Source organism: Cydia pomonella, chromosome 26 (genome assembly GCF_033807575.1).
Source record: "Cydia pomonella isolate Wapato2018A chromosome 26, ilCydPomo1, whole genome shotgun sequence".
Classification (NCBI taxonomy): Eukaryota; Metazoa; Arthropoda; class Insecta; order Lepidoptera; family Tortricidae; genus Cydia; species Cydia pomonella.
This window is the reverse complement of record NC_084728.1, coordinates 3232437-3247554: the sequence shown is the minus strand read 5'-3', so window position 1 is coordinate 3247554 and position 15118 is coordinate 3232437. Positions and strand designations below refer to the sequence as shown.

At 41.8% G+C, this 15118-nt stretch overlaps 1 protein-coding gene across 1 annotated transcript in view; it reads right to left on the bottom strand.

Moving 5' to 3' along the window:
- Positions 1-15118, bottom strand: part of LOC133531852 (uncharacterized) — a 148093-nt gene that overhangs the window by 55492 nt on the left and 77483 nt on the right. The window contains exons 21-31 of the mRNA XM_061870247.1: positions 13096-13220; positions 12067-12206; positions 11142-11295; positions 10830-10975; positions 10356-10661; positions 10040-10324; positions 9724-10008; positions 9258-9621; positions 8039-8125; positions 4279-4947; positions 2189-2254 (exon numbers count right to left, since the gene is read on the bottom strand). Coding sequence (XP_061726231.1) covers positions 2189-2254; positions 4279-4947; positions 8039-8125; positions 9258-9621; positions 9724-10008; positions 10040-10324; positions 10356-10661; positions 10830-10975; positions 11142-11295; positions 12067-12206; positions 13096-13220 — 2627 coding nt within the window. The remainder of the gene's footprint in view (positions 1-2188; positions 2255-4278; positions 4948-8038; positions 8126-9257; positions 9622-9723; positions 10009-10039; positions 10325-10355; positions 10662-10829; positions 10976-11141; positions 11296-12066; positions 12207-13095; positions 13221-15118) is intronic.

Here is a 15118-nt window from a genome sequence, read left to right as displayed (position 1 = left end):
ATTTAACTTGCAAGATTTGACCCGTACAAACTTATACATAGGTACATTGCAAGTTAAATAAAAGCTTGTAAAAAGGTACATAGTATTACTATGAATCTTTCCGCTTTGCTTTACTATTGACTGGTAGATGCCTTTTGACATTAAGTCCGCTTTTTGTACGATATTTTTTCTTTAATATATGGAGCTTGGAACTTTACTGCAGGGATAATCAGGCGGGCCGTATGCTTATTTGACACAACTTAGGTACATGTTTCGTATTTTCGTGAATACGAATATTAATCCGATACGACAAACCAACCCATACAAAAACAACAAGCAAATCTACCAAAACACAATTAAAACTAGAGCAGCCTTGAGTGTAAGGCCCTGGTGGACGCTCGAGTCGAGCGTGCAGCGGGTCGCGGCGTGCGGCGTGGATATTAAACAAATGCAAACGTATAGGAGCGGCCCTAGTGCACGCTACTCGCATCACTTGTGAGCCCGACGCCTCGCTGCACGCCCCGCTGAACGCTCCGCTTCGAGCGTCCACTCATGCCTTACACTTATTCTCCTCTCACTCTTGTATTTTCTCATTTTGACAAATGCTTGTCACCCTGTCATGTCACAAATGTCATGTTTGTCACCACACATAACAGTTATTTTACTTGTAATATTAAATTACATATAAAGTAAGAAATGTCGCAAATCACATGTATAGAATGTGTCATTCACAAGGACGTGTGCCTTGACTCGTAATGTCATATTAATAAAGGTTAGATTTGACAAATCTGCGCGTCATCGTGGATGACACGAACTATAATCTGGGGCTTTCTTTTCTGGCCGAGGTGTGTATACTATTTTTCTGATCGACGGAGCCGGAAAGTGTTAACTTCGTTTCGCGCAGCGGGCCGAAAGTTAACGCTTTCGGGCCGGCGGGCAGAAAAGTAATTTATTTGAGTGCCGGTAATTAACATACGTCGGGGTTTTCGGTGCGGGAATGTTTTACACTAGCCAAAAAACAGGTTAAAACTATAAAAACCAATACTATTTTAATATTTCTAAGCGCATTTGAAGCTTACCTTCTATTTTTAATTCATAGTTGGTAATTATTTTACAGTAGACAAAGTTATAAATACAAGAAAACATTCCCGCACCGACAACCCCGACATATGGTAACTAACCAACTGAAATGAGAGGCTATCTCATGTTGCGTATGTTAACGTGCGCCAATGTGTGGTGACGTGACCCCCATTCCTTTTACATGCTTCGTCTATTAAGTACTCTCTGACCACAAAACCACACACGTTACAGATGTTGCGAAATATTTTTGCTTATCATTTGCCGAAATGTTAATTTTTAAACCTTTGATAAAAACATCATGTACAGTCAAGTGTAAAAACATGTGTCTACGCAACTAGCTCAGAAACATGTCCCATGCTCTTAATTCGCCGACATAAGAGCTATGGGAAATATTTTTGAGCAACTTAGGTGAACTAATATTTTTACAATTGACTGTACTCATAGAAGCCAATAGGTTAAGGAACAGGTTGGAACCCGGCGACGTGAGGCGACCGCAGACGACACGTCACCGCATCACGACTGGTTAATACCATTCGAACTCAGCGCCACAGAAACAGAGACACGACGTCGGGCTCGCCGAGCACGACCGCAGATCAGTAGTGCCGCTTAGAGTTGAAAATTCCAGAAAAAATCAATCGTTTTTTTCCGGAATTTTACCAAGTTTCGTTTTTTTCCTGTTTTATTCAGAAAAATTAAATACGTCATACACAATGCCACTGACGAGTGATGACAGTGTCAAATATATAAAATATACACATTAGACGTGCAACCAGGTTAATATTGGTTTTTTCGGCTTTATTCGTTTATTTCCGAAGTATTTTAACTGAAATGTTCATTGTTTTTTCGAAAGATACTTGAAAAAACGAGTCATTTGGAAATTTTCCCGTATTATTTCGGGTTTTTTCAACGCTAGTGCCGCTGACGTCAGAGCAAAGTACGTGGTATGCGGTCGGATTGGAAACTACCACGAAACGAAGTTTGCAGTTGTCTGCGGTCCCGACACGTCGCCGGGTTCCAATTTGTACCTTTAAGTTAAACTTCTCAACTGCGTTTGGACAAGTTAAGGCAAATTAAATATCGTACAAACATACTTGGGTAGTATGATAAGTGGTTAGAATATAATACAAACCTGTTGTTTTTTGACTTGCTCCTCAACTTTTTGTTTCTCAATCTCTTCGTGTTTCCGCCTTTTGGCCTTCAATAGCACAACATCGAAAGCGGGCAAATAATAACATGGAACAAAAAAGAAATGAAGGGAAAATAAGTAAAGCAAACAATAAAGAAAAGAAGAGATTGTTAATAAAATGAAAGAATTATAACATTTGGAATTTTTGTTACATTTATTTCATTTGGTTCAAAAAAACGTTTAAAACATTCAACAATTAGTAAAAATAACTATAAACATATTTGACATAATTTTATTTGATCTAATTTACTAAATCAATATTTTATTTTTTATATTATGAGAATTAGCGTAATTCAAAACTTAATATCAAAATATTTCAACAAGTTTCAAATGTCAATTATGTTACATTAGGTGAACAAATATTATGTCAAACACCAGGGTGCGAAGCCAACATGCCAATCGCCAACGAAACGCAAATGAATGTCACCCTAATATAGAAGAGTGATAGAGAGAGACTACCGTATCGTTCGCCACGGAGCAAACGATTGTCATATTGGTTACGTCACACCATTTATGTGTATAAGTACGAATTTTCTCAAATGATTTCCACGAGTAGGCCTCAGACCCTATTCTGTTAAACCAAAGCCATGATTTCTTTTATGGAGAGGTTTCGTAAGCGCGTGCCAAAGCAACCATGTCGTTAAAAAGCAACTACTATAGAGATAGTATTAAGGTTCAAATTTATGTAACAGCTCATTCTAAGATAACGAGTTTGGGTAATATAATATAGGACGATCGGTTGCCCTTGTGTGGCATGTCAGGTAACAGAATGAGCTGTTACATGAATTTGAACCTTATAAATAGGACGGAAAATGTATTTTTAAACGAGTTTGTTCCCGTTCAGTCAATAGCGGTAGCATTGGTAACCGCTGCACAAAATAAACAAAGGCTTTTGTTTAACAGATTAGGGTCTGAGGACTCTGAGGTGTAAAAAATATTTGAGGAAATTCATACTATAGATACAGTCACGTCTGAAAATATCGATATGGACAAAATGTCAAAAATATGTAAACATGAACTTATTGCCCATATATTAACGTAGTGTATACATATTTTTGGCACTTTGTCCGTATCGATATTTTTAGACGTGACTGTACATCATGCAAGCGCTATAAGTAGCCGTTTCAGTATAACTATTACTTTATAATTTTAAGCAATATTATGGGCATAGCGTTTATAAATGCTATAAAGAAAAAAGCAGGCTTATTTGAGTTTTAGTTATTAAATCTCATTCCAATATGATACTGATATGATATCGATCTGATACTGATATGTCAGTGCCAAAAGAAGTTTGACGACCGGTTTGGCCTAGTGGGTAGTGACCCTGCCTACGAAGCTGATGGTCCCGGGTTCAAATCCTGGTAAGGGCATTGATTCGTGTGATGAGCATGGATATTTGTTCCTGAGTCATGGGTGTTTTCTATGTATTTAAGTATTTATAAATATTTATATATTATATATATCGTTGTCTAAGTACCCTCAACACAAGCCTTATTAAGCTTACTGTGGGACTTAGTCAATTTGTGTAATAATGTCCTATAATATTAAATATTAAAACTGACGTTTTTGGTTGAAGGTTGACATAATGCGCAATTCAGCAGATCCTCTAAAGGAGATTGGAACCATTTCATATTGGAGTGATGTCAGATCCATGTTAGATCAGTATCACATTATACTGCCTCAATTGGGCCGTAGAGTGCAATAATTTTAAGAAAGTTTGCTGAAATTTTGATAAATGTACTATGTAAAATGAATAACAAATAATTATGTCATATAAATTTAATATACACATGCAGTCATAATTTTAACAGATATTATTAAGTATTAAATAATAGAAATAATAAAAATAGTAATTATAAGATAGTTTTGCAATGTTTAGTTCAGTATTTTAGTTATTTCGATCAAGCCATATTTATATCAAGTCCCTCACCACACAGAAAATTAGTTATTTCGGAAATTAGTTCTCAGTTCTTAACTAATCAAATTAGACCAAAAGTAATGTTAGACCCGAAAGTTAGTGTTTTTTAACGTACCGAAACTTCCTTTCCGAAATTATGTACCGAAATCGACAGTTCTCCATCTTTCCCGATATTTATGGTACCTTTGTTTATTCTCTTTGTCAATTCTGTCAGTTCATCGTCCTCGCTTAGATCTATAACTTCTTTTACAGTCTTTTTAGGCATTAACATTAAGTTCTGTGACATAAACTCGTTTTTAGCGTCAATGTATTTCTGTTCGAGCGTTTTTGTGTCATCTTTCTTGTCCTGTAGCTTCGACCAATCGCAGCCATTAATGAACTCTGATATTCGTGAATATGATTCTATAAGTTTTTCTAGACTGTTTTCTCTGTCGGAAGTTTTAGTTTTTTTCTCTTGCGTTTTCAATAGAGAGAAATCGAAGTTTTGTTTAGAGCTTTTGGGCAGATCGAAAGCGGCCTTTTCAGCGAAGTCTTTCATTTTGTCTAAAGCGTTGTATTCTATAGTATCTTTCCAGCTTTGTTCTAGATTTAACTTTATCGGTATGTTCTGACTATCTTTACCAGATACAGGTATTAACGATAGACTTATGGGCGGCATAGTGCGGTCCTTACTGGTTTTGGTAGCCGGGCCCATCACTAGATCGGGTATTTTCCATTCGGTATCGGTTTTCGGTATCGAGGGTAGCGGCTCGATGGTAAGCTGCGTTCGGTTCTTGTTGATATGCTGTTTCGAATTGTCTCGTTAATTTATTTATTCGATATTATTATCAATTCGATTTTCGACAACATTGTCATTGTTGTTAGAGTAGACAGACAGACATAAACCCAGATAGTATACATATATAGATATAGTATATAGTTTTGTTCCTTGCTAAACAACGTTATGCCATTTATGTAATTCGAATTGTATGTAGGTACGTTTTTATACAACAATTTTAACAGCTTAATAAAATCTCAACAGTTAAAAAAATAATTTTGTTTAAAGATTCTGTCGGGAGGCCGATTTTTGAATACCGACCGCTCGATTTCGTGTATTTCGTACAATACTCCACTACTAGGCATTTAAATTCTACTTGATTCCCAATATCTGTCGCTCGTATTTCAAAAAATAGCATTTCGCCGTTTTCCACTAGTTTACGAGTGACGAAATTGAGCGCTTGAAATTCAAAAATCGGTCCCCTAATCTCTCAAGTTGGTCTATCAAAAAAACGAGTTATTAAATGACTAGAAAAGTCAACTTCGTTGCTAACCATAGTATAATCCTCTGCAAAGATATGAGGTAAAAGTGAGGTAATTTACGGATTATTAACACAAATACGAAACATAAATTAAAAATTATGACTGATGAAAGTGATGAATACGACATTGGACAAAAAGTTGTTTAGCAAAATTAAATAATACCATATAGTAGATATAAATGCAATGGAGACACACACTAACTACTATCTAAGAAGCTAAGAGCTGTCTACAAAGCAAAAAGTGACCTATACCAACCCCGTAAGGCACTTTTTGCTTTAAACTACATAAAATGTGAGCACAATGTTGCCAAGCATCAAATTGATAATAAAATAGGAAATAACAAACACAAGCACGATAAAAAAATACATATAATGTATAAAATATAATACACAGTCCTCATATTAATAAAAAAAAACACAATGGCTATAATATATCTTAAACAGAGTTTAACATTTGACCTAATATTTAAAAGACATACTTTAATAGTTTTTTCCCAACGAACTAGAATAAAGCAGAAACGCTTTCCATATAGATTTTCGTACATTGACCCGCTTATTTACTATCTCTATTGCACTCGCATAATTGGGTACTTAACACATGTTGAATATTATTTAAAAAAAATTATATGGATAGAAAATGAGCCATCCATTATAAAAGTGAAATTAAAAAAAAAATGAGATTATAATAAAATACAAGGCTAATAATATTATATTTTTTGCCTTTCAAAATTTCAGGGTAAAAATGGCAATTTCCTTTATCTTCCATACATTTAGGACAGATTTATGTAATGTGACGTCACATTACATTATCATTTTGTTAGAGGCGTTTCAATCGTCGAGTGCGAGCGTCAGACTTTAACTCTGATTTCTGGTTCTGACCTTTGTTTTGCTTAAATGCCATGAGTCCTATATAGACATTTGATCCCCAGGAAAATCAAGATCGATTGACATTATTTACAAAAAACTGTCAAGTAGCCAATTATATTTCTGTCCCGTTTCATCATGCCGTTTGTCGCATATTTTGCCAATTAAAATTAGATCAAATGAAACATTATACGAAAAACGGTTTTGATTGCTGACTAAATAATGTTTATTTACTTATTCAAAATAATATGAGGACAGTTCGTTCCGTCAAAGAGTAACACTGAAATAAACAGAGATGTAAAATGATATGTTATGGTAGACTTACACTGGAGTAACCGTAGCAAGACCTTGCCTAGGGGTGGACACAAATCATCAGTTTAAGGTCTCGTAATAAAAAAAAAAGGTAGGAAATGAGTATTTGTAAAAACTACTATGCTATCAAAAACATAAATTGTTAAAAAAAAACAAGTATCTCGACTCAATTCTTCTATCGAAAAAATTGTGAGATCCATGTAATACCAAGTCGCTTAATTTATTCAGTTCCTACTTAAGCGATCTTCTGTCTGTTATTACGTAATTAGCTAACCTAACAACATCTTATAGCAAACAGAATTTGAAATAGAGGTTGTCAAAGAAAACTTTGTAGCCACAGCAAATTTACGGCCATCTTTCGACACATGGTTAAAACTTTTAGAACGCCATTTGACTTTGATCTTTATTCTTGATGAATGATATGTGTCAAATTTGTTCAATATCAAAAAGTGGCGCCATCTAATAGATCAAAGACCTAAGGTATATATACAAACTTTAGCCAATGCCCGGTAAAATGGCGCCACTTTTTGATATTTAACAAATTTAACACATATCAGTGAAAGAATAAGGATCAAAGTCAAATGGCGTTCTAAAAGTTAATCATGTGTCGAAAGATGGCAGTAAATTTACTGTGGGTACAAAGTTTTCTTTAACAATCCACCTCTATTTCAAATTCTCTTTGGTATAAGGTCTCGTAATTATAAAATAAAAATAAGGTAGAGAATGAGCATTTGTAAAAACAATATTAGCGCAATTTTAAAAGGTAATACCTATAGCAAAAAATAATTAAAAATAGTACGATTCTATCGCCTAATTGTTGGCTTTTAGGAGTCATCTCGGAAGTTTCGGACATCTAATTTCTATGGAGACATTTAAGTCGAAGTGTTTGTACATTTTGATAATATATCTGATTGTTTGGTAGTTATAGTTCGGAACGTCTACCTGTAGGCTTAGCACACGAGCCCTGCGGCAGTATCTCGCCCACGATATACTACCTGTCTTATTCTACCTGCATTAATTAGAAAAGGACGGGTAGTCTATCTTACGGGTGAGATACTGTCGCGGCGCTCATGTGCCGAGTCTAAAGACAACTATAAATATCATCAAAATGTCGAAACGCTACGTCAAATACGCGTCTATAGAAATAAGAAAGACAAAAGCGCTCAGATTCTTCATTATTCTAACTAGTTAGTCGTTTTTGCTCAGAATGTTCTTAAAATCGGGCTTTACATATGCGAGGGCAATGGTCAAGACCAAACGTTACTCTTGAACAGAACGCAATCAACACGCGAATATTTTACATACCGAGATTTTTTACTCCTCGATAAAATATTCCGGAATTTTAGCATAAACCTGTTCTATCACGCACTGACACACGACTGACAGACAACAGACACTCACCTCCAGCAGTTGTGCGCTCCGCGCTTCCTTCTCGCGTTTTGCAAGCTCAGCTTTTTCTGTTCGCTCGAGCTCTCTGACTAGTCGCGCCTGTCAAATAATTAAATTAAAGAATAAGACATACTATAAAATAATCACGTTCATTAATATCTGGTCAAAGTCTTATTCAATCTTACTACGCCTATGTCCACTTGATTATGCGATATGGCACACTACTATGGGGAAACTCTTAGGATTTTGGGAATGTGTTAAAAAAAGAAAAAAACAGATTGTAGGTTTTTTAAAATATGTTTTTATGTTTTTTGTATTGTTTTTAAACGTGTTTTTGTATGTTACTTTTATATTCATACTCGTATAAAAAAGCCTAACTTAAGAAAAAAATAAAATAAAGAGAATAATAATAAAAAATGATGGATTAAATAAAATAGTCTTTACACCCTGGCAGACTGGGTCTGAGTGCTGCCCCTGCGTGCGACCCATGACACGGATAAGGGCAGCATCCGCTTCGGTATACCCCTTACATCTTATTAAAGTGTCAAAAGGGCATCCACGTGTTGGCTTCGGCTCTGCGCACGCCTTCAAAATGTCCAGAACACCATGTTCCGTGATGGGTAGACATACGAATGATGAATTAAAGGCACTCGTCGAGAATTATTCAATACCTTAAATTATGACGTCAGTGTAACTCAGTACTTATATCATCATTTGTTTGCGACAAAATACACATGTATTGTGAGCCGCATCTGAACGCCCGGTCATTATTTAAACGACTTAAATGATGTTCGCTTAGAAGCTCTCTTTCTCTGTCTTTATTATATTACATATTTGTAAGGGACAGGTCACAGAAAAACAATTATAATTCGGAAATAAAACAGGTTTCTAACTTATATTCACAGCCGCAACCCGAAATTGTCTAGTCGAGGTCAAAGATATGTTTACATTTTCGCCTTATTACAAAGAAGTACAGTACAAAGTAAACATATCTTGGAAGTCGAGTGTCCCAAAGGTTGCATCTTGTTTCTAACTGTCGTATTTGCGACAACCTGTCCGAGCCCTGGTAAAGAGTGCACCTGGTCGCGGGCGCGCGAGTTGGCGTCTCGGCCCGCTTGTTGCCGCCTCGCTAGTTGTATACCACGGCGGCGGTCGACAGGTGGCGGGGTGGGCCGCGGGCCCGTCAGCGCTGCTAGGGCCCGGGCTACCTCCTCTAAACAAACATAGTGACCTGGTCGCGCGAGCGCGAGCTGGCGTCCCGGCGCGCGTCGCGCGCGGCCTGCTGGCGCCGCGCCAGCTCGATGCGGCGGTCGACAGGTGGCGGGGTGGGCCGCGGGCCCGTCAGCGCTGCTAGGGCCCGGGCTACCTCCTCTAAACAAACATAGTGACCTGGTCGCGCGAGCGCGAGCTGGCGTCCCGGCGCGCGTCGCGCGCGGCCTGCTGGCGCCGCGCCAGCTCGATGCGGCGGTCGACAGGTGGCGGGGTGGGCCGCGGGCCCGTCAGCGCTGCTAGCGCCCGGGCTACCTCCTCTAAACAAACATAGTGACCTGGTCGCGCGAGCGCGAGCTGGCGTCCCGGCGCGCGTCGCGCGCGGCCTGCTGGCGCCGCGCCAGCTCGATGCGGCGGTCGACAGGTGGCGGGGTGGGCCGCGGGCCCGTCAGCGCTGCTAGCGCCCGGGCTACCTCCTCTAAACAAACATAGTGACCTGGTCGCGCGAGCGCGAGCTGGCGTCCCGGCGCGCGTCGCGCGCGGCCTGCTGGCGCCGCGCCAGCTCGATGCGGCGGTCGACAGGTGGCGGGGTGGGCCGCGGGCCCGTCAGCGCTGCTAGCGCCCGGGCTACCTCCTCTAAACAAACATAGTGACCTGGTCGCGCGAGCGCGAGCTGGCGTCCCGGCGCGCGTCGCGCGCGGCCTGCTGGCGCCGCGCCAGCTCGATGCGGCGGTCGACAGGTGGCGGGGTGGGCCGCGGGCCCGTCAGCGCTGCTAGCGCCCGGGCTACCTCCTCTAAACAAACATAGTGACCTGGTCGCGCGAGCGCGAGCTGGCGTCCCGGCGCGCGTCGCGCGCGGCCTGCTGGCGCCGCGCCAGCTCGATGCGGCGGTCGACAGGTGGCGGGGTGGGCCGCGGGCCCGTCAGCGCTGCTAGCGCCCGGGCTACCTCCTCTAAACAAACATAGTGACCTGGTCGCGCGAGCGCGAGCTGGCGTCCCGGCGCGCGTCGCGCGCGGCCTGCTGGCGCCGCGCCAGCTCGATGCGGCGGTCGACAGGTGGCGGGGTGGGCCGCGGGCCCGTCAGCGCTGCTAGGGCCCGGGCTACCTCCTCTAAACAAACATAGTGACCTGGTCGCGCGAGCGCGAGCTGGCGTCCCGGCGCGCGTCGCGCGCGGCCTGCTGGCGCCGCGCCAGCTCGATGCGGCGGTCGACAGGTGGCGGGGTGGGCCGCGGGCCCGTCAGCGCTGCTAGGGCCCGGGCTACCTCCTCTAAACAAACATAGTGACCTGGTCGCGCGAGCGCGAGCTGGCGTCCCGGCGCGCGTCGCGCGCGGCCTGCTGGCGCCGCGCCAGCTCGATGCGGCGGTCGACAGGTGGCGGGGTGGGCCGCGGGCCCGTCAGCGCTGCTAGGGCCCGGGCTACCTCCTCTAAACAAACATAGTGACCTGGTCGCGCGAGCGCGAGCTGGCGTCCCGGCGCGCGTCGCGCGCGGCCTGCTGGCGCCGCGCCAGCTCGATGCGGCGGTCGACAGGTGGCGGGGTGGGCCGCGGGCCCGTCAGCGCTGCTAGTGCCCGGGCTACCTCCTCTAAACAAACATAGTGACCTGGTCGCGCGAGCGCGAGCTGGCGTCCCGGCGCGCGTCGCGCGCGGCCTGCTGGCGCCGCGCCAGCTCGATGCGGCGGTCGACAGGTGGCGGGGTGGGCCGCGGGCCCGTCAGCGCTGCTAGTGCCCGGGCTACCTCCTCTAAACAAACATAGTGACCTGGTCGCGCGAGCGCGAGCTGGCGTCCCGGCGCGCGTCGCGCGCGGCCTGCTGGCGCCGCGCCAGCTCGATGCGGCGGTCGACAGGTGGCGGGGTGGGCCGCGGGCCCGTCAGCGCTGCTAGTGCCCGGGCTACCTCCTCTAAACAAACATAGTGACCTGGTCGCGCGAGCGCGAGCTGGCGTCCCGGCGCGCGTCGCGCGCGGCCTGCTGGCGCCGCGCCAGCTCGATGCGGCGGTCGACAGGTGGCGGGGTGGGCCGCGGGCCCGTCAGCGCTGCTAGGGCCCGGGCTTCCTCCAATCTAAACAAAAAAAAGATAAATTCACATGACGTTACACGCCTTGTCGGTGGGACAATACAATCGTGATATAATAGAGAGCTTTTCAATCGAGTACTGTGTTTAGGCAACAAAGCTAGCTGAATTGCCCAATTAAGGTACGAGATTACAACTAGTCATAAAAGTAATAACAATGAACCGAATTAAAATGTAAATTAAATAATAAATTATATTTTACACTATCTTATGTTAAAATTAAAAATGATTGAAATAATATATAATAACACATATCGAGGCCACATCTAGTCGCGCCCATTCTGTTTCCTCGTCAGCGATCTTCGCGCACTGTTTGTTCACTTACCTACCCCCTAATACAAATACTTACTTAAACATACTTACCGGCAAAATAATAACAAGTGCTTATTGTAAATTGCAATCAGTGTCTGTCGCTCCTTTTGTGACATAAAATATGTAAATAAAATGAATATATTTTAAGTTCTCATTTTAAGTGAATTGTACAAATTCTTATGAGAATAAAGAATCTTTAACCCGAGATTAAAAAGCTCGATTATATCAAATACTTTTTCTACGAGTCATCTAAAAGAATATTTTTTTTACTGTAAAACCTAAATAATTAATGAAAATTGCTAAGTATCACAAAAATATAGTACAAAAGACATAAAAACTCCGCGACTCCTCGCGACCCCGGGCCCGACCGAAAGAATCGTTTATTTTAGTAACTCCCCCCTTCTCGGCTAGCATTGGAATTTTGACTGGGCAACACTGGGCTCTTACCTCTTATTAATCTCGGGCTCACTGAACAGCAACGGCTCAGGCAACTCCGGCGCCGGTTGGATGTACTCTCCGAGCACGAGGCGAGCACTGAAGCTGAAGTGCTCAGTTGTTAGAGGCGGTTGAGGGTTCGAATCCAGGAACTGTAACAGAAAAAATGGAATCATACAATGAAAAAACGTCATAGCTGTTCTCTCTGTATTAACATAGGTAAATTCACATAGAAAACTTTTATCGCTGAAAAAGTGAAAAAATTTGGCAGAATAGAAAAAAAAATTAAAGTTTCTATAATTACTGTTTCTAATTCATTTATGATTGACGACCGGTTTGGCCTAGTGGGTAGTGCCCCTGCCTACGAAGCTGATGGTCCCGGGTTCAAATCCTGGTAAGGGCATTTATTCGTGTGATGAGCATGGATATTTGTTCCTGAGTCATGGGTGTTTTCTATGTATTTAAGTATTTATAAATATTTATATATTATATATATCGTTGTCTAAGAACCCTCAACACAAGCCTTATTGAGCTTACTGTGGGACTTAGTCAATTTGTGTAATAATGTCCTATAATATTTATTTATTTATTTTATGTGTCTCCCTCATTTAATATGTAATTTGGAGGCCACAAAGTACAACGTTTTCTCTATATTAATAAAGATATTTATCTTCACATCCTAAGGTGGCTCTGAGACGGGTATGTGATGTTACCCTTTATATAAAGGTTGCAGTACTTGCAGTCGACCCATCATCAAAATAATTGAAATAATATTTTATTATTTTTATGTATGGCTCAAACTCCGGTGTCGTAATGCGCATTGAGTCTTATGTTGGCCACAGACTAAAATTTCATTGATAAAATCCACACTGTTTTCGGCAGAATTCAAAACAATAAATAGACTGGCAATCCTTCTCTTTGTAAATTTTCCGTAGTACCTTATACCACGTTATAGATTTGTGGGTCACAGAGTGAATTTTTATCTTTAAAAATCTCTCGGTTTTCGACAGAGTGCAAAACAAAAGAGTATTTTTCACTTACTGTTTGTAATTCTTGCATGCTCTTTATCTTCATGCCCTGATGTGGTTCAGGAGGAGTATAAGTGACGTCACCCTTTATATTGCAGTTTCGGGAGAGACCTTTGATCACAGTTATTCGTTTCCAGCCTGAAATAATAAGAATAGAGAGTATTACTACATTGTTCTGCCGCCAGAGTGCAGCATTATCATCTATGGTAAACCATCTCTCTCTCTCTCTTCACTGGCTCAGTGACCCAAACAGGATCTTGGCCTCTGACACAAGAGAGCGCCACTCTGCCCTATCCTGCGCCACTTCACGCCAGTTGGGTATTCCGAGGGCGAACAGGTCTTTTAGGACTTCGTCGCTCCAGCGATATCTGGGACGCCCAGACGGACGTTTTCCACCCGGGTGCCCCACATACGCTCTTCTCACGGCACGATCCTCTCCCATCCTCTCTAGGAAAATCTGGCGGAAGATTCTGGGACCTATCAGAGATGAAGATGGAACTTGGAGGCGTAGAAAGAATAGGGAGCTGGAGGAGCTGGTTGCGATGCCCAATATAATTGGCGAAATCAAAGCCACACGACTCCGCTGGCTCGGTCACCTAGAGAGGATGGTAAAGCATAGAGTAACTTATATTACTGTGCCTTAAACTGTGTTTTGACAAGTTTTCACAGATAATAAAATATGACATTGATTCATCAAAACGGTTTGCTTACAAAGGGCCTACCGGGAAACGCGAAAATCGAAATTTTATTATCTGCCTCTTTATCGCTCAAATATGCAAGAGTGATAAGAGGTTAGATAACGAAATTTAGAAGTTCTTGTTTCGCGGTAGACTTTCAGATTGTGATGGGTTGTGGTAGTGGCGCCCTCTACGCAGAGTTTTGCGTAATATTTCCTATTGTAAATGTAATAAAAGTATTTGTTTATGATGTATCGATTTAAAACACTCCCTTCGGTAGTATTTTTCGCACTTGTATCGTAATGTACTATTACATAATTTGATTTTTACAACAAGATTTTATGCTGCTTAACAGTGTTGGCTGAAAGTTAATTAGAATTGAAAATATGGAAAATTAACCATTACAAATTACCATTAAAAAAACTGCTTGAGATTACGGGTGACCCTAGGGCTGGCTCATTCCTAGGCCAAAGAATAGGCATCGCCATTCAACGAGGGAACGTAGCCAGCCTTATGGGCACCCTTCCGCAGGGGACAGACCTGGGGGACTTTTCATAGGAAGGGGGTTTTCATATTCTTGTTTATGTTTTCTTATTTTATTAGGTTTAATTTAGTTACTTTATATTAGTATTGTCTATAAACAATTTACCTGGCATGTTTATGCCGTAAACGTCTATCCAATTAAGATAATATTAATTAATTTAATTGATATGCACTCTTTAAAAAATTTAATAGCTATAGATCATTTGCTATAGGTAATTGCTATTATTACAAATTGAACTTGATTGAATTTCCGTTTACGGCTTAACAGTTTACGGTTAATTTTCAATATTTTCAATTCTAATTAACGTTCGGCCAACACTGCTGCTAAATACAAAAATGAACTGTGTATAAACACGATAAGGTCGATATCACTTTCAATTAAAGCATTATAAATGTGAATTTATTTCCGCCACTCACTCGAGTTGTTTATTTTATTCTCAAACTTCCCAGTCACATGACGACCCTGCCAAGATGTAGTTGTGCGTATTCCAGTGCTGTATGCTTTGATAGTGATGTGATATGCTTCCCTACGGCCTGCTTCCTTATCTAACGGCTGATTTAGTCGGTGCGAGAACTTGTATGCGAGTTTCATTACATTGCGGTATTTGATCGGTCGGCCGAATTGGTTGTAACCTCAATAGTCCGCAATGTAACTAAAATCGCATGCGAGTTCGTGCGCCGACTAAATAAGAATGGTGCCGCTTTCGGAAGCCTAAACTCATTCAGCTGCCTTTTTCTTCCGAATTTGTAGTATCAACTACATCGGTAGTACTCGGTCGTCTCCAAAAATGCTCGCCTGCCTGCGTAGCCAACATG